The sequence below is a fragment of the Gorilla gorilla genome, chromosome 13, assembly GCF_029281585.2.
Source record: "Gorilla gorilla gorilla isolate KB3781 chromosome 13, NHGRI_mGorGor1-v2.1_pri, whole genome shotgun sequence".
Lineage (NCBI taxonomy): Eukaryota > Metazoa > Chordata > Mammalia > Primates > Hominidae > Gorilla > Gorilla gorilla.
The window spans coordinates 36,895,081-36,912,703 of NC_073237.2; the positions used below are offsets into that span (position 1 = coordinate 36,895,081).

Sequence of the window (17,623 nt, forward strand, 5' to 3'; positions counted from 1 at the left end):
GGCGGGCTGTGGGTTGGGCTTTAAAAATCCAGGTTCATCCGTGACTCCCAGTGTGTTCTAGTAAATCCACTAGAATCTGAGTATTTTCCAATGATTTATGTATGCTCCACTCTGTGTCAGGCAGTTCATGGTATTTTTCAACAGTCAGAAAATCCTGGGGAAGGCAAACTGTTTCCCCCTCTCTAGGTGCCTTGGAAGTGGCCGTTGTGGACCCAGAGATCATCCTTTCTGATCTGACACCTTCTTCACTGCCCTGGCCCAGTGTCTTTTCTGCAAGGCTGGAAGCCCCCTTAGACTGGTCATGTCCCATCTCTTTCCGGAGGGAAGATGATCCCAAAGACGACTTTTCTCTCCACGGTGCTGCCATACCGCAGGCGGCCGCCAGGGGTCCCCGCTCGGCGTCCCCGCGAGACAGTCGAGCCCCGGCCGGCTGCGCGGCGCGCTGGGTGCATGTGGGGGCTGCTCCGGAGCGACGGCGGCTGCAGCTGGAGCCAGGCGCTCGCCTGTCCGCCGGTTGGCTCGCCGGGACCTCGCGCACCGGCGGCAGAGTCCCTTGCGTGGATTGGCAAGCGAAGCCCCACCTGCCCCGAGCTCACCATTTTCTTTCGCGCTGGCTGCAGCTGATCCGGCGAAGGGAGCCGACCGGGCCCTGGGCTGGAGGTAAAACCCCACGGTGAGTAAGAACCCGCTCCAAGCTAGGGGAGGCGGCGCAGCCCGGTGGCTGCTCGCTCCCGATCTCGCCCGGGCGGGCGGCGAGGTTTGGGGCGCACCTGGGCGCGGGTGCAAGAAGGTGCGGGAGGCGGCGGACCGGTCTTCTGCCGGCCGGCCACGGGCTTCCGGGGCTGGAGTCCTCTTCAGACCCCTGCCGGCGCCTGGGTTTCTGGCCGGCTCCTCGTGTGCACTTCCCGGCAGGAACAAGGGTCGCCCACTTTCCACCCCGGGATCTGTGTCCTTGATTTGAAAAGATATAAATCAATAAGATCGTCCTTCTTTCGGGGTGCAAGACTCCGAGCCCATCCCCAGCCGCGAACGCCTGCAGGGTGCGTGTTGGGCTGTGGGTGGCGGGAAGACAAACTTTTACATAAGTGCGCCTGGGCTGGGGGACAACGCTTGGGCGTCCTGATCCTGAGGGAGGAGTCTCGGCTTGGGGCAGCGTAGGGGAAGTCCGCACCGTCAGCCAGGTCGCCCCCGGGGCTGACGATGCCTCACGGAGGTGGGGAGCGTGTAAAGGCCGTACAAATCGCGCTTAACTTTGGGGCCAACAACTGTCAAACATCTGGAATCCCAGCCCCTCCCTTTCCCTGAACTGGGGAAGAAGGTAGAAACCCTTCAACTTTTCTTTGATTGCCCCTTCCCACCTTCAGACCCCTGCTGGGAGGGTAAAGCGCCGACCCCTGGTGCCTGGCAAGTACCAGAGACCCTAAATCTCTCGGAATCCCCCCCTCGCGCTCTTTCCTAACCCTCTCCCCTAACCCTCCCCACAGAGATCTCGCTACGCAGCCGACTGAGATCGTGGCGAATGGCCTTTTGTTTCTCCGCGTTTCCCCTATTGTTTGCCTTTCCAACATCTGGCGGGGCTTGGGGAGAGAAGGAAGCCCCTCTGGTCCCCCTCCCCGGCCCCCACGCCAGCTCCGGCAGAAGATCCCAGCTGGGAAAGTGGAGGAGCCCGACCCCAGCGAGGCCGCCCCACCCCGCCCTTGTGGTTAGAGGGCGGAGGGAAAGTTGTTCCTTCCCCGCCTCCGCTGCTGCCTGTGGCCCAGGGCGCATTTCTCAGATCTCAGCCCAGGCGCGCCGCAAAGGCGCAAATCCGAGAAGGTGCTGCTTTCGAGACAGTGGAAGCGCGTTCCGCCCCAATCCAGAGCGTCCAGTGGTTGGTTCCAGAGGATTTCAATCTCTAGCCAAAGGCGTTGGGGCTGGGCCGCTGCTAGGGCAGTGGGAGGGGATCGGGGCACCTTTGGTAGGCGGAAAGCTGAGATTCTGGGGTCCACAAGTTTCCAAGGGCGGGAGGGCAGGCTAGTCGCCAAAAAGAGAACGAAGATGCAAATAACGAGGAAGCCTTATGACGTTGCCTGGAAATAGCAGTGTGGTGGTTCACTCCGGAATGAACGTGGAGTTCTGGCTTTGAGTACCGCTCCAAGTTTAAATCCCAAGTCCCCTTTCTTCATTGTAGAAAAAGAGGACTCAGACGACGCAACACAGATTCGGCTAGAGTACAGTTCCTGCTTCCACATCCCAGAGAACAAGTGGCTTAGGATGGCCCCGAGTTCCCCTGTGGGTGCGCTTGTTGGGTTGCAGGCGGCCCTGTTTCCCTGCACAAGTTAGATGCTTACACATTGTGTTCATTCTTAGTGTGGATTATTGATTAAAGAACTGGGGCAAAAGCAAAGTAGCTACTCTGAGAAGGCAGGGTCCCCAGATGGTGCCCAGCGAGTTGTCTTGCCTCTGAGGGGAGGCTGACTGAGACTGTGCACCTGTTAGAACCTATACTACTACCCCATAGCCTTGCAGTTGACCTGCTGTTGCCAGCTTTTCCTGTGGGATCCCCAATGAGTCCCTCTTCCAAGGAAGCTCAATTACACTTTTGATTCCTCCTCAACCCAGGGAAAGAAGGAGGCTTCTGTAGGAACATTATGATCTATGTACCCACTCGGACATTGTCAGTGGATACCAGAAGCTTGGCTCTGCACAGCTCTGAGAGTTTTCCCTTTGCGAACTCAACAGAACTTTTGAGTTTCCATTTAACAAAAAAGAAGTGAGACGGCTAAGCCAGGAATGTGACACATAGAGCACTTTCTCTAGTGATTTCTGGATATTATATCTCTTTACCTTCCCAACGGTGGAACCAGGAAAAGAAAAAAAAACAACATCTTTGAAGTACTGCAAGGCACTTTACAAACATTTCATTATGAAAATGATCCCCAAGGAAGGATTCCTTTGAAATTTAGCAGCAGCAACCCAGAAGCAACAAAAAAGACCAAAGTTACTCAAGAAGTACCCAAAGGCATCATTAACAAAGTAAAAGAGCATTTCTTGTCTTGGCCTACCCCGCTAAGGAAAACAGGGTAATTATAGTGGAAGTTAAGCTTGTACAGTTTCTTTTAGAATTAAAAATCTTCCCAAAAAAATCATTATAGGAAAAAATAGAAAATATCGATAGGTGAAAATGAATGTAAAAGGGGGAGATATTATAAACCTATTTCCTTGGAATAAATTTCTGAAGACGTGATACCTAGGTCACAGGGGCTGGTGCGTTCTTTAGGATATTGAAGATTGCCATATTTCCCTGTAGAAAACATGTCCCAGTTTACTTTCTTCCCAGTAATGCACAAAGGCTCCTATACCTTACACTCCACTCACATTTTATATCGTCATTCTTTTTCTTTTCTGTCATACTGATGAGAGTATCTTGTCATCTTATTTTGCATTTAAAAATCAAGTTAGATTAAACATTTTTCACATTGTCTGTAGTATTTCTTCCTTTGTGATGATGTCAGTTTGTGCCCTTGCCTTTTTTCCAGTGGAGATGTTATCCTTTTTCTTTTGATTAGATGTGATCTTTAAAAAAGCATACTGTTCTGACTTCTACCCCTGCCACACATTCAGAAAATGTATATTAACTGAAAGCACTCAGCTTTCTCAGCCATTCTCTTTCCTCCAGGATAGCAAACCCTTGGCAGGACTGCAACCATAAATGACTAAAGTAATTGACATCATTCCAGTAAAGTTATTAGAGAGAACAGGCAAAGACTTTATTAGAGAAAGTCATGAAAAATAGCAAGTATATATTTTATGCTCAGTAGCTTGCATGTCCTAACTCCTTTACAAGCTTGTAGTACTATTTTTAATTTGGAACAACTCTGCTGATAATTATTTTTACTAAATGGTTTGCACTAACTCATTTTATTGTCTGATCCTTCTGCTGATAGCCTGCATATACCATGATCCACAATTTGTTCTTGTTCTTTTAAACATCTCTTCTAACTTCTTGGCTGAAATTTGCCTCAATTTTATCATAAGACTTTCTTTGGCTATAACATTTGGGCCCTGCGCTTGGAATAATCTTGAATCTGAACAGTTTGGCAGCATGCTATTAGTGGCATGAGCAGGAAATGGCTTCCAAGGGCAGAACCAGGTACATTTCAGATATATTTCACCCTTTTTTGGTGCATTTGCATAGCCACAATCTCTGTTAATTCTTGCTTGAAGGTAGATGATTCTGAAATGGGGTAGAAGTGTGAGAGGAAGAGAAAATCCATGTCAGCTAGGTGGTGAATTAATATAGATGAAGGGCCGTGCTAGAAAAGTAAATAATCTAGGTAGTCTGGCTGCAAAGTAACTTTTAAAAAGATAAAAGATATTAAAGTATTATGTATTATTGGAATAGCTAGTTAAATTAACTCACAGAATGTAGTCTTCTAACTAGGAAAATCTAATGTAAAATTGTTCCATATTATGACTCTGGACATTTTATTTCAGGCACATGAAAAACAGTAAAAGACAGATTCTGTACCATACTTTTCCACAGCATTTTCCATGCCTTTAGATGTAGGAATCAAACAATATACATCAGGAATGAAGAGTGTGCTACATTAGAATCATAGACTCTCAAAGGTTAAATGAAAGCTTAATGGTCATCTAATTCAACCATCCATGCAATTTCACGATGGATCTTCACTCTTGAAGTAATGAAATACCATTCCACAAGCATCAATTCAAACAAACCAAGCTGAGAAGGAAATGGGCCAGAAATGTCAACCTTTTTCCCCGAGCAGGAGGGGGAAAATGCAAGAGTATTGACTCTAGGGAGCATGTATAAGCTCTTTTAATGTGCTGAATTTTCATAGGATAAGCAACCTTGGCAGCAAAACAGTTAAGTCATTGAAATGTTACCATTTTGCAACATTCTCTGCTCCCTATCCTCTAGCCATTGTCTTGGTGAAGTCCACAGGTGGTATATATAGCAAAGCTCTTTCAAAATGGCCACAGAAAAGAGGAAGAGAGAATAGAGGAAGACGGAGAGGGAATCTTATTCCTTTAAAAATGTCTTAAAGACTTTCTAAGGAGACTCTTGGTCACCCTGAGGATGGTTGGCATTACCTCTCCTTAGAGAGGTGAGTGTCCCTGATGTTCCGAGGCTACCAGTCCAACTGAGGACAGGCTTACAGGATAGCACAACAATCCTTAAAAAGAAGATGGAGGAGGAGAAGGAGAAAGAGATTTCGGAGGGAAAAGGAATTTTAATTCCAAAAATATACCTTATTTCCTCCTGAATAGAGCTGTAAATTTGTAAAAGTAGTACAAACATCTTCTGATTTCCACTCGGACAATCTCCCAGGCACAGTCACTGTATTTCTTTTCTTTCAGGAAATTGTCTATCCTGTGGAAATATCTCCTCAGTTCCAGGCTGCTTAGCTGGGGGACCCTGGCTTCTGAGGGTTTCATCTCATTCTCTTTCATTTCTTTCATGTCTTCATTTTCATTCTCGTCTTCCTCCAAGCATTGGTTCAGGTACTCTGCTTGCTGATCAAGTCCTATTTGGATTTGTTTGAGGTGTCTCTCTTTCCAATATTTGAAGGTGTGTTGGCTGAAGATGTTGAAGGCCTGTAGGGACATTTCATAGAAGGCCTTCTTGATGTCCCTCTTCATAGGTTGGGTGTCCTGCAGAAACTCTTGGGGCAACTCAAAAGCTATGTTTTCTCGTAGACATTCTACAGGAAATGAATTGCTCATACTACTCAGATGTCTCAGATTTTGCCAGGTGACTCTTCTCAGGTGAACGTTCAGTAAGTTACAGTCCAGGGATAGGGTGCCAGCAATGAACATACCCATAAGGAACTCAAGCCACAAACACTTTTGAATCATATCAGGTTTGGTGCTCATTTTTTTTTTCAAGCTAAAAAATCCAGAAGATGTGTATATGACAATGATGTTTTAAGTATTCCTTCATGTGCCTTTATATACCTGAATATCTTCAGCAGGAGGAGTTTTCTCATTCGTCATTTCACAGTTACCAAGGTTGCAGCCCCTTTCCTTTGCCTCTGAGGCTTTTTTTTTTTTTTTTTTTTTTACTTCGGGTGACTACGCCGACTTTGGAAGTGATAACCTTTTTTTTTTCCCTGAAAAATGAGCAAAGTATTACCATCATGTTACCTTAAATGCCTGGATGATCCATCCCAGCACTAAGGAATCATCATAACAAGACTGATGCAGGGTATTTCAGAAAGCCAAAAGCTGTAAGTCCATGCACTCACTCACTCACTCACTCACCCAAATCTATTACATAAGAGGAAGTGATCCTTCATGAAAATATATTTTTTGTACCTGGTGCTATAGCCAAACATCCTGTCTCATTGAGTTAATCATAGACATTGACCAAATGACTGTGATTATTTGATTGCTAGGTCACCAGAGCACAATATAGTTTAGGTTTTTCCAATTTTGTTAAATTAAGCTTCTATATTTGGATATTTTCTCTTTTTGATTTTTCTGGATCTCCAAAAAGATGAAGAATAGAGCTGGCACTTACTAAGTAGGAGACTAAGTTGGCTTGGTTTTCTGTTACATTAGAAAATGTTGATAATCTCTAAATATCCTTTTCTTCAGTTAAATCCATCCTGGACTTAGCCTTCCATATGCCTCTGATACCTTTCTTAAAAGTCCTGGAGGGGGTTTTATATTTGAGAATATCTTTCTGACTCATTAACTTCTCTCTTGTAGTATCATTTTCTTTTCTTTTCTTTTTTTTTTTTTTTGGTGCAGTTTAGGCAGTATTTTTAAACTTTTGCTTTGATTGCATGATTATTATATCTTCTTGCCTGGTGGTTCTGGATTCTGTAAAGGCTTTTGTTTGCTCCTGTGTTTGTTGTGCACTGAGGAGGTATGTGAGTAGGAAGTCACTCATTTAGCTAAGTGAATTCCTAGCTGGACCAATGTTACTGTGGTAATGATGGCTATCTATTGTTTATGGTTTTTACTTTGTTTGACCAAATAACCTTCCTCTGATTATGGTTAAAGCAAATGGATTCTTTTCTCCAGGAAAATAAAATGGGTTGTCATTTTAAAAAGGTAGCTTATTATATCTTCTCAAAAAAAATAAAGATATACATTAATTTGCAATTAAGTCATTGTAAAATGGTAAATAGCCACAGTTCCACAAACATGGGAGACTTTGATTGAAAAGTTGGCTTAAAAAGTTCTTGTCTAAATCGGTTGACTGCACCAAAGGCTAATTGTGGGTAAGTCGTGGGATTTCTTAAAATCCTGGCTCTTAGGAAAGGTTTCTTACGGAAAAAAATATATATATATATTATTCTATTTGTTCCATCTACATAAATTCTGATTTCATGGGCAGATTTCTTGGGCTGACCAAATTTGAAAAACATTAAGAAAACAAGCCCTTTTATATAGCATTATAAATTGACACAACCTTCCTAGAGAGTAAAGTGGTGATATGGATCAAAAGCCTTAAAAATGTACATAATATTTGACTCAGCGATTGATCCTCTAGGAACTGATTCCCCAGAAATAATGATGATGCCCTTAAAGACTTAGCTTTAAGGAAGTTTGTCACAGCAAAAAATGGAAAACTATTTTAATGTTCAGCAATAAATACTTAGTTAAGTAAGCCATCAGTAGAAAACATATATGTAAGCACTAAAAATTATGTGTGGGAATATATTTGGCCACTTGGATAGATACACTTTGTAGTTTAAAAAACAAGCTTATATTTGCCTATAGAGGCTGATACCACTTTTGTTAAATACAGACATATGCATATATATATATGGAAAAAATGTCTTGATATATATGCGAAAATTTTGAGTCACTATCTCTAACTGGAAGAATAATGGGTGGTTTTTATTTTTATATTTTTATTTACCTAGATTTTTTAAGTTTTCTGTGGTCAGCAAGTATTTCTTTTTCTTTTTTTTTTTTTTTTTTTTTTTTGTGAGACGGAGTCTTGCTCTGTCTCCAGGCTGGAGTGCAGTGGCACGATCTCGGCTCACTGCAACCTCAGCCTCACAAGTAGCTGGGATTACAGGCACGCATCACCATGTCTGGTTGATTTTTTTTTATTTTAGTAGAGACAGTTTCACCATGTCGGCCATGACGGTCTCGATCTCCTGACCTCATGATCCGACCGCCTCGGCCTCCCAAAGTGCTGGGATTACAGGCATGAGCCACTGTACCAGGCCAAGTATTTCTTATTTAATAAGAGAAGGCTGTTTTTAAAAGAAGATACATTAAAAAAGGAAAAATTATTATACATCTGAAATGGGATCAATACTACTTTATTTGTTTAAACATTTCTATTCTAGAGTATTTTGAAAGAAAATGTGGATTCTCCCTAAGGCTCAGTTCCAATCAGTTGATATGAATAACACACAGTATGTGGGAATATACTATTCTTGCAGCCATATTTATACATGTATATATACTTATAATTACACACACACACACACACACACACACACACATTCTATAAAGTGCAAAGCCTCTCTGAGGGCCATAGCTTTTTACATACCTCATATAACTTCTCTACCTAAAACTTCTTGAACTGTTCCAATTAGAACTGCTTGTTCCCCATTTTGCTTTTACAATGCCTTGCCCTCCTTAACCATGGGTTTTAAAAAATAGATAATTGTATAAGTGTTGGTCTCCCAATTTAGTGCATTCCCCCCCTTCCCGGAAATTGCCCATGGTGCTTAGTATACTTTTCACTAGTTTGAGACAGTTCAGTGATACTAACCAAGCTAAAAGATTGTTCAATTCTGCTTATAGATGTTAGAGATGGCTGCACATCTGGCTATTGTCATTCGTCTTGAAGTTGCCTGTATTTTCGGCCATGCACAGTTTTGTCGTCTTTAGCCCTCTCACCCCAAATTTCCTCCCTTTACTATAATTCCATATTATATTCGCATTTATCTAAAAATGTACTTTTGTGTTTATGACATTTCCGTCACTGGCCTAGGTCCTGAAGAAGGAGGAATAAGTTGTAGTGCATGACCTCAAGGAGGCTGTAGTTGAAGAAGCAGGCATGTTCTGAGTGTTTTAGGCAGGAGGAGTAATTCTTAGGGTTCCCCAAGAGCATGGACTCCATTCCCCATGTTCTGTAAACGTTAATAGATGCTGATGTTGACAATATTCATGACAAAGAAGGAAAGATGGTTGGCGTATACATCTGTCCCTCTCCTACCATTAGGATTGCCTGTCTTTGCAGATAAAAATGTAGAACACTCATGCAATATTTGGGACATACCTACTAAAAAGTCATTCATTGTTTTTCTGAAATTCAGATTTAACTGGGTGTCTTTATTTTATCTGGCAACCCTATCCACCATGCAAGCTCCCACTGACCTCTCACAGCAGAGCTCAGACGTGACATCCCCTGCAGAGAGCCATTCCTCTACTACTCTTCCTCCTCCTGCAGAGTTACATTTGATTGCATTTCTCTATGCTGGCTTTACATGTGCACATACCCCTAACAAGTGTACACGGCAAAGAGGTCACCTGTCATACCAAAACAAAATAATACTGACACACACTTGTACACTCACATATAATCACTCTGATTAGAAGCATTATTGAATGATCAGTCACTGGTCATACCTCTGTTCTGTAAAGCCAGAGGTATTGAATGTATCTCAAAAATATAATCAGAAAATTGAAAACAATGACAGTGTAAGGAAACATTTTGACTCCTAAATTTGTCTGGCATAACTGCTCAGTTTGTCATCAGCAGGCTATGCACTGACATGCTAACATGGTTTCCATGATATCTGTTCTTATTTCCCTGGCATGGCTTGAGATCGTTTATACATGTTCAGGCTTTCCTCAGAGGGAGGGCTGGTTAGCAGGGGCTGCTCTGTTGTTTATGGAATTGTGTGGTGTCTATGTGGATTATGAGATTAACTCTAATGGACAAGGCAGAATTTGGCAAAATGGAGATGAGACATTTCAGTCTAGACGAAATAGCTGTGATTCAGCTGAGGGGCATTTGGCATCTACTGATAAGATTTATTGCTCTCCATGAAAAGACAAGTTTCGAATCAGGACGAGAGTAACACATTGATCATCCATATTACTCAATTCTTGAAAGTACATTGTTCCATTTGTAGGGTCATTAGGCGATTGAGCCCAGTAGAGAGCCCAGGAAAGGGAAGCCTTGTGTCCAGGCCTAGCGGTACTTCCCATGGGACATGCAGAGGATGGTCATCACGATGTTGTGTGCAGCTATTTTATCCTCAGACAAACGCAGTCACCTCTGGCAACTTGATGTTTCACTCATTCTCACTGCCTCAGCATTGGGGTCAGCCTCATTTGGGGCCAGCTTGTCTTCTGGTCCCTTTCTTGGCTCTTCTCTTAATGATGACCCTGATAGAGAAACTGATAATGACTATTCAGGGAATACCGTGGATATGTGCATATGGTAAAAATTCAAACACTTCAGGGCAAGCGAAAGCTTTGCTTAACAGCTCAGCCTCATGTCATGCTCCTCTCCTCCCCTGCGGCAACTACAGTTATCAGTTTGGTATGTGTCCTTGTTTGATACCTCTCTCTCTACTAAGCAATAAGTTCTGTGAGGGAAGGTATAACAACTGGCTTGTTTGCTTTCTCTTAAATGCTCATAGGGAATAGGAGAGACCTGGATCATATCCATTGGTGGCAGTAGGAGGACTTCGGTGTATATTTTTTAAATTGCCAATACAGGATTATAAAAATTGTGATATGCTTTGAGGTTGAATCCTAGAAGTTTATCTGTGTGACTGTATATAGGATATCATTTGGAGATGATATTAAAAATCTATATTATCAGCCCTTTATGGATATGAGGTCCAGGATAAATGGCTCACCAGATCTCGCCTGTGAGAGAGCCAGGCTATCACAGCACCTGGCCCATAGTAGGTGCTCAATAATTATTTGTTGGGTGACTGAATGATGATAATGAAGCCATGTCTTAATGACAGTAAAGTTATTTGGTGGTTTGGTTCTTTTTGTGTAGGGATATGGAGAGGACAAAGTCAGATGTCGGGGAAAATTAAGGGAATTAACAGAGTGGTAGATGGCAACTTAGGTGTCCATTTAATGTCCTGTACTACTTCTGGTGCATTCTCCTTGGGATTCCCCGAGGCTGGTCAGATCATGAGCACTTTCGTACCTCTACTCTAGTGATGTCACACAGTTTTATATTACTTGGTTGATTCATATGTCTTCCCCTCCAGAAGAAAAATGTGTCTTTCTTAGTTTTGTATCCGTGGCACCTCTTACACAGTAACTATTTGTTTAATCAAAAACTGCCGTGTGACTTCTTATAGTTCTCAAATCTGATTGAGTAATAACCTGTATAGGCAAAACTGCTGAGAAGTTCTAAGACCATTCCTCTCCACCACCCCCTTTTGCTGCTTTTTTGTACATGATGCTCCCTGTAGCTGTCATTTAATTTTATCAACCTTAGAGGGGCTCTTTGGACAAACTAATATCCAGTTGTCTTTTCCAGCCCAGCTGAAGATTATGCACATAGTAACTTCCCACCCAGAAATAATTTGAGCTGTTAGAAAAGAATCCCTGATAAAAAGAAATGTAGCATGATGGAATAAGTATTTCAGTAAATAAACGTGTACCATCAGTAAAACCTACTCTCTGTTTTAGGATTACCAGAACAGCCTCCATCCATATCCGCATTTCAGTGTTGATTTCCCTGGGTCCTTTTGAGCCCGAATGGGGCTTTTACTTCTGAGGATGTTAGTAAGAATTTCAGATGGCAGGCATGAAAAATGGATGTCACCTACCAGAATAATCCTTCTCTTTACTCAGTGAATAGATGTGGATTTTTTCCTAGATCACATCCAAGAGTGGCTGTAATTGGGAAGAAATGATGAGCGTGCAGTGGGTGATGGACAGAAATGTCCTCTTGTCTTGGGTAAACATTTTAAAAGGAGTTGGCGTTGTGGAGATGAAGACAGTGTCTTCTTTTAATTACCATCAGCTTGCATGTGGTCATAAGGTTTCTTGACATTTCTGAAGAACAAAGAAAGGTATTATGATAGAAAAATTTAAGTTGGCCTTACTTAGCCTGGCAGAGGATTCACATGCTGCAAATTTAAGGATTTCTTGAGTGTCTGAACAATGCCTGAGGTTGGGGGTGGTATCTAGGAATAATCTTCTAGAGCAAGGGGGTGGAGTAAGTGGGGAGGGGTCTCTTTTCTTCCTGCCAACATCCCTCCCCCCAGGTAGCCTGAGAAGAAGCTTGGAATGGGTTTCCTGAGAGATGCTAGACTTTTTCCCATGTGTGAAATTAAGTTATTTATATACTCACTTACTTGTTTGTTTTCTTTGTTTTCCATTTTATCCCCGGTGTTTAGCACACAGCGTACACTCAATAAATATTTATTGAATGAATAGATATGCATTTCAGTATTTTATCTTATGAGTATATTTTAATCTAAATTGAATATCAGATCAGTTCAGTAATTCTACCTCTTTTTTTTTTTTTTTTTTTTTGAGACAGAGTCTCGCTCTGTCGGCCAGGCTGGAGTGCAGTGGCATGATCTCTGCTCACTGCAACCTCCGTCTCCTGGGCTCAAGCAATTCTCCTGCCTCAGCCTCCCGAGTAGCTGGGATTACAGGCGTGTGCCACCACGCCTGGCTAATTTTTGTATTTTTAGTAGAGACTGAGTTTCACCATGTTGGCCAGGCTGGTCTCGAACTCCTGATCTCAGGTAATCTACCTCGGCCTCCCAAAGTGCTGGAATTACAAGTGTGAGCCACCACACCCAGCCAATTCTACCTCTTGATAGAACTGTGTAACTGTGTAAATATAGAATGTGGACAATAAATGATAGTTATCATCATCATCTGTTGCCTACAGTGTTAGACACAATGCCAAATTCCAAGAATACAAGGGAAAACAAGACAAATATAGTCCCTTGCAGAGGTTCCTGGAGGCAGTGATACCCAGTCTTAATCTTAAAAGGCAAGAGTTGATGAGAGTTTGAATTAGGAGAGAGATAGCAGGTATCAAGAAGAAGACAATTACTTAGAAGTTAAGGTTGGCAAGTTTTGGAAATTGATTTGGAATGGGAAGCCGGGGTGAGAAGGAAGAAATAGACTAGGGAGAAACTCAGTTTTCTAGCTAGGTGTATGATTGTGCCACCAACTGAGAGATAGCTGTGGGAGGAGGAGCAGGCTTAGGGGAGCAACTGGTGAGTTCTGTTGTAGACAAGTTGCTTTGAATTGTCTGAGATAGCTAAGTGGAGATGTCTATCCAGTAGTTGGATATTTGGGCCTAGACAGGAGCAGAAGACTGATGCTGCCAGGAGAGATAGATTGGAAGGTATCCACAGAAGCTGTAAGTGGTAAGACTATAAGAATCAGTGGGTCTGTCCAAAGAGAATATATGGGGAATGGAATGAAGTGGGTCTGTGTCAGAACCCTAAGAATATGCTGTGTTACAGTGGGCAGCAGAAGAGGAAACTGGAGAGGATGGTCACAGGCATAAGGACAATGAGTTTTTTCTGGTTTTTTCGTTTTGTTTGTTTGTTTGTTTTGTCTCTGTGTCTTTGCCCAGATGACTCCACAGAATTTTGAACATAACACTGTAATCCAGCTATTCTCAGTTAAGCTCTATTTGCCATTGTTGATCTAGGCCTAATGCCCTCCTGTTGATGTGATTCTTTAAGCTCAGAAAGAAGAATTAATTCATTGAAGACTATGGTCAAACTCTTTGGGCTATTTTAGTATATGCCTCCCATGAAATACATCTTACTGCCGGGCGTGTATGTGTGGAGTTCTTGGCAGTCATCACTTGGACTGCAAGTTTGCCTGGTTTCTTTACTTCTGCCACTTGGGGCTGTAGGAGTTTTGGGATGTATTCATTTCCTAGGGTTGCCATAACAAATCACCATAACTTAGGTGGCTTAGAACAATGGAAATTTATTCTCTCATAGTCCTAGAGTCTGGAAGTCCAAAATCAGAGTGCCATCAGGATAATGCTTCTGCCAAAGCCTCTAAACAAGAATCCTTCCTTGCCTCTTTTAGCTTCTGGTACTTGCTGGTAGTCCTTAGTGTTCTTTGCTTTCTAGATGCATCATCTCTGCCTCCATAGTTACATGACATTTTTCATGCATCTGTGTGTCCCTTCACGTGGCCCTTCAATGGCCTTCTTATCAGCACACTACTTGTTACACTTAGTACCTACCCTAATCCAGTATGACATCTTCTTAATTTGATTACATTTGCAAAGTCTTTTGTTTCCAAATAAGGCCACATTATAGGTATTGGGGATTAGAACTTCAGTATATTTTTGGGGGAGACACAGTTCAATCCACAACAGGGGATATGGTACAGGGAGCCTTAATGGGGAGAGGATCTTGCAACAAATCTAGCATGTTGGAAAGAATGGCTTGGAGACATTGAGCTAGTATGGAAGTGTTTAACTGTAGGTCTTTGTTAGACAGAAATGCGGTATATGAGTAGATAGTGTTAGTGCTCATAAGCCTGTCAACATGATAAGCCAGACATTGTCTTTAAGTATTCTTTGGTAACAATCTGTATAGCTATTAATAATAATAAAGAATAAGTTTAATTTAACAATTATTAAGTGCCAATGCTCTAGATACATTCTCTTTAATTCTCACAGTTACTATACAATGTACATGATACTAGCCTCAGTTTAAAGAGGAGGAAATGGAAACTGGGAACTATTGAGCGACTTAACCAACGTCACAGAGCTAGAAATCCACAGAATCTGGATTCCAGCCCAGGTCTGTCTGAGGCCACATTGTCTTTTTACAGGACTAGGGTCGTAAAGGGTTTGGGTTAAAATCCACTGTGTGTATTTATGCATTAATAGCCATTTTCATTCTCAAAATAATTTGAAACCATTTATAGAAATATATATGATACAAGAGAACAAAGATTAGTTAAAGAAATCAGAATTGAGGGAAAACAAGAGTAAAAAAGCAAGATGAAGTCAGGGGCACAGTTCAGATGTTAAGAATGCATGCCATAATGTCCAATGTCAATAGTGTAGAGGGTTGCAAATCTCAGGGCTTCCTACAAGCAAAGAGATAATATAATCTGTTAAAGTATTTATAGCATCCAAAAGGCCAAATGAAGCAACAACAAAACTAAGTCTTCAGGAGAAGGAAAGCTTTTCTTGGTACTGAGTTCTGGGAGGAATTTCTCCTGTGGGCCTTCAAGGAGGGAGCACCGTGAGATGTCCTGAGCAAAGACCCTAGTAACTTCTTTACAGGAGTTACCACTAGCACATGCATGGAAGGGCTAATTCTTACAACTTCCCTGTGTGTAGGCTGCTGTCTCCTTGCCAACAGGTATACAGTTCCTTGGCAGACATGCTGCAGAGGTTGTTGGTTTTTCTCATGTTGAGCTACAGAAAAGAGTTCAGCTGCTCTACTGGCTTGGGATAGCATTTCTTCATCATGGCCCAAAGTGGGGAAAAGCATGGTCACACATGTTGGCATTCTCAGGGGTGTTCACTGTGGAAAGACTGCCCTGACATTTAAAGAGCCCTTGCCTAGATCCGATCCTGCATTTCCTATTATATATACAGAGGAACTTCTGGGAAAATAATCTGTAGACACAACTCTCTTTAATTCAGTCAGAACTGGGAAAACAAAACTATTCTGTCAGATTGGCCCAGTGTCATAAACAAAAATGAAGTGCATGCTGGATTTCCACATTGTCAGAGGTTTGATTTGTTCTATCTCCTCTAGAGGAATAGTTCCAGATATAGGAATCTAAGGAAGCAAATTGCGGTCTTTTTTTTTTTTTTTTTTTTTTTGAGCTTGTGGTCTTATTCTGCGTTGAGTTGACTTTATTTTCTCTGAAAGAGCTTCTTCATAAATTGGATGTCTTAAAATTAAAAACCAGGATAGCCTTATGTCTCCAAATATTATAGCTAATTAAATACTGGGCTATCCTCTTGGAATTATCAATTTTGCATAATTGAGTATTTTTCCTTTAGGAGTAGAACTCACCATGTGGAAAGAGCCATATGAATGGTCCCAGAGTTAAAGCTTCTTTATATTCCCAGGAGAGATGTACTTCAGGAGAAATTGGGATTGCCCTATATACATCCCTGCCAGAATCACTCATTGCTAAATGTGATAATACAGTTTCTCATGGATGGTTCCAGTTGTTGGGTCAAATAATTCAGAAAGTATCTACTGCATGTTTATTCCATCCATCCATCCATCCATCCATCTGTTTATCCATCCTTTCATCTCCAAGGAGACGATGCCTGACACAGGTAGTAAAAAAGAGTGGGGGGAACTTCATGTCCTCATAGTGTGTCCAAGTCTTCAAACAATAACAATAAAATTACCGGGCTTTATAAGTGCTATGAAGGAAATAAACAGGGCAAGAAGGTAACTGGGGAGGTGATGGATGAGCTAAGACCTGAAGGGTGAAGAGCAGTCAACTGTGTACAAACCTGGAAGGGAGCATTTTGGACAGAGGGAACAGCAAGTTCACAGGCCCTGATGGGAAGAGCTCGGGATATTTAAGGGATACAAAGGAGATTAGTTGGGCTGGAGTGAAGGGAATGGAGAGGTTGGTACTAGGATAGGTTGGGACTGGCAGGGCACAGCAAGCCATGATAGAGTTCCAGTTTTATTCTAAGACCAGTTAAAACATATGAAAGAGTTTCAAACAAGAGAGTGGTATGATATGATGTGTGCTTGAAGGAGATCCCTTTGGGGGCCTTGTAGGGGTACAGTTTGGAGAAGGGGCTAGAGTAGAAGCAAGGAGGCCAGGTTGAGGGCAGATATTTCAGTAGGCCTGGGGAGAGTTATGGTGACCTAGATTAAGGGGGGAGCAGTAGAGATGGAAAAAATAAGACTGGTATGAGGTAGGTTGTTAGTACGTTACTTAGGGTATATTTGGGTTCAGGTTAATATCTGTGATCACCAAAGGCAGTTTTCCAGAAGTACCATTGATAATGTATTCGATTATGAGATCTTTACTGAATTAACATGATAGTTTTTTGGTAATCAGTAAATAATCTCATTTAGCATTTGATCTTTAACTGGATGGCCTTAAACTAGGTTAGCTCCCTTATACTTTAGCCAATGATATAAATAATTTACTTAATTGGTCTTAGGTTGAGGTTGAGGCTTGAATTTCCCAGGTTTGGCCTGAGGCTTAAATTTCTTAGATTATCCCCTGATGTACTTTCCTGTGTGTACATAGAACAAATGCATATTCCTATACATTATGATATTTAGATAAAATAATGTTTTTCATGATTGATTTAAACCATGGATAACTACAGTCAAATCATAATGGAATATAATCATATAATTGTGAAGTGAACAAAGTGATCCTAATCTATTATTTACTAAATATAGATGAGAGCCTAGAGCTGACAATGCCAATTCTAATTTGATTTAAAAACAAAAACTCAGAAATGTCTATCTGCACCAATGCTCCGACACAAACTATACACCCATGAAACAGTAGTGTTTAACAGGGTGAATCCAGATGTCTCTGCTACTGGAGTCAAACAATGCTAGCCTTTCTTGTGTCACAGAAAAACTAAATAAATGAAATGAATTTTCTATACTTTAAGGTTGAAACATAGAAAATTCAACCTTCAGCAATA

The 17,623-nt window shown here is 41.8% G+C and overlaps 2 protein-coding genes across 4 annotated transcripts in view; one reads left to right on the plus strand and one right to left on the minus strand.

Moving 5' to 3' along the window:
• Positions 1–397: 397 nt before the first annotated feature.
• The window catches only part of MOB3B (MOB kinase activator 3B), a 203,437-nt gene continuing 186,211 nt past the window's right edge, over positions 398–17,623 (plus strand). For 2 of the 3 annotated variants that reach the window (XM_019034159.4, XM_063696310.1), the window contains exon 1: positions 567–673. The gene's annotated coding sequence lies outside the window, so the exon portion shown is untranslated. Of the gene's footprint in view, positions 674–17,623 lie in introns of all 3 variants that reach the window. The other variant, XM_019034160.4, reaches the window with a different exon arrangement.
• On the minus strand, positions 5,205–5,928 carry IFNK (interferon kappa). Its single transcript, XM_004047900.5, has one exon. The coding sequence runs from the start codon at positions 5,878–5,880 to the stop codon at positions 5,257–5,259; it is 624 nt and encodes a 207-aa protein (XP_004047948.2). The 5' UTR covers positions 5,881–5,928; the 3' UTR covers positions 5,205–5,256.

What these genes read in the sequence shown, in the direction of transcription:
- IFNK (XM_004047900.5), bottom strand. Translation starts at nt 5,880, where the DNA reads ATGAGCACCAAACCTGATATGATTCAAAAGTGTTTGTGGCTTGAGTTC.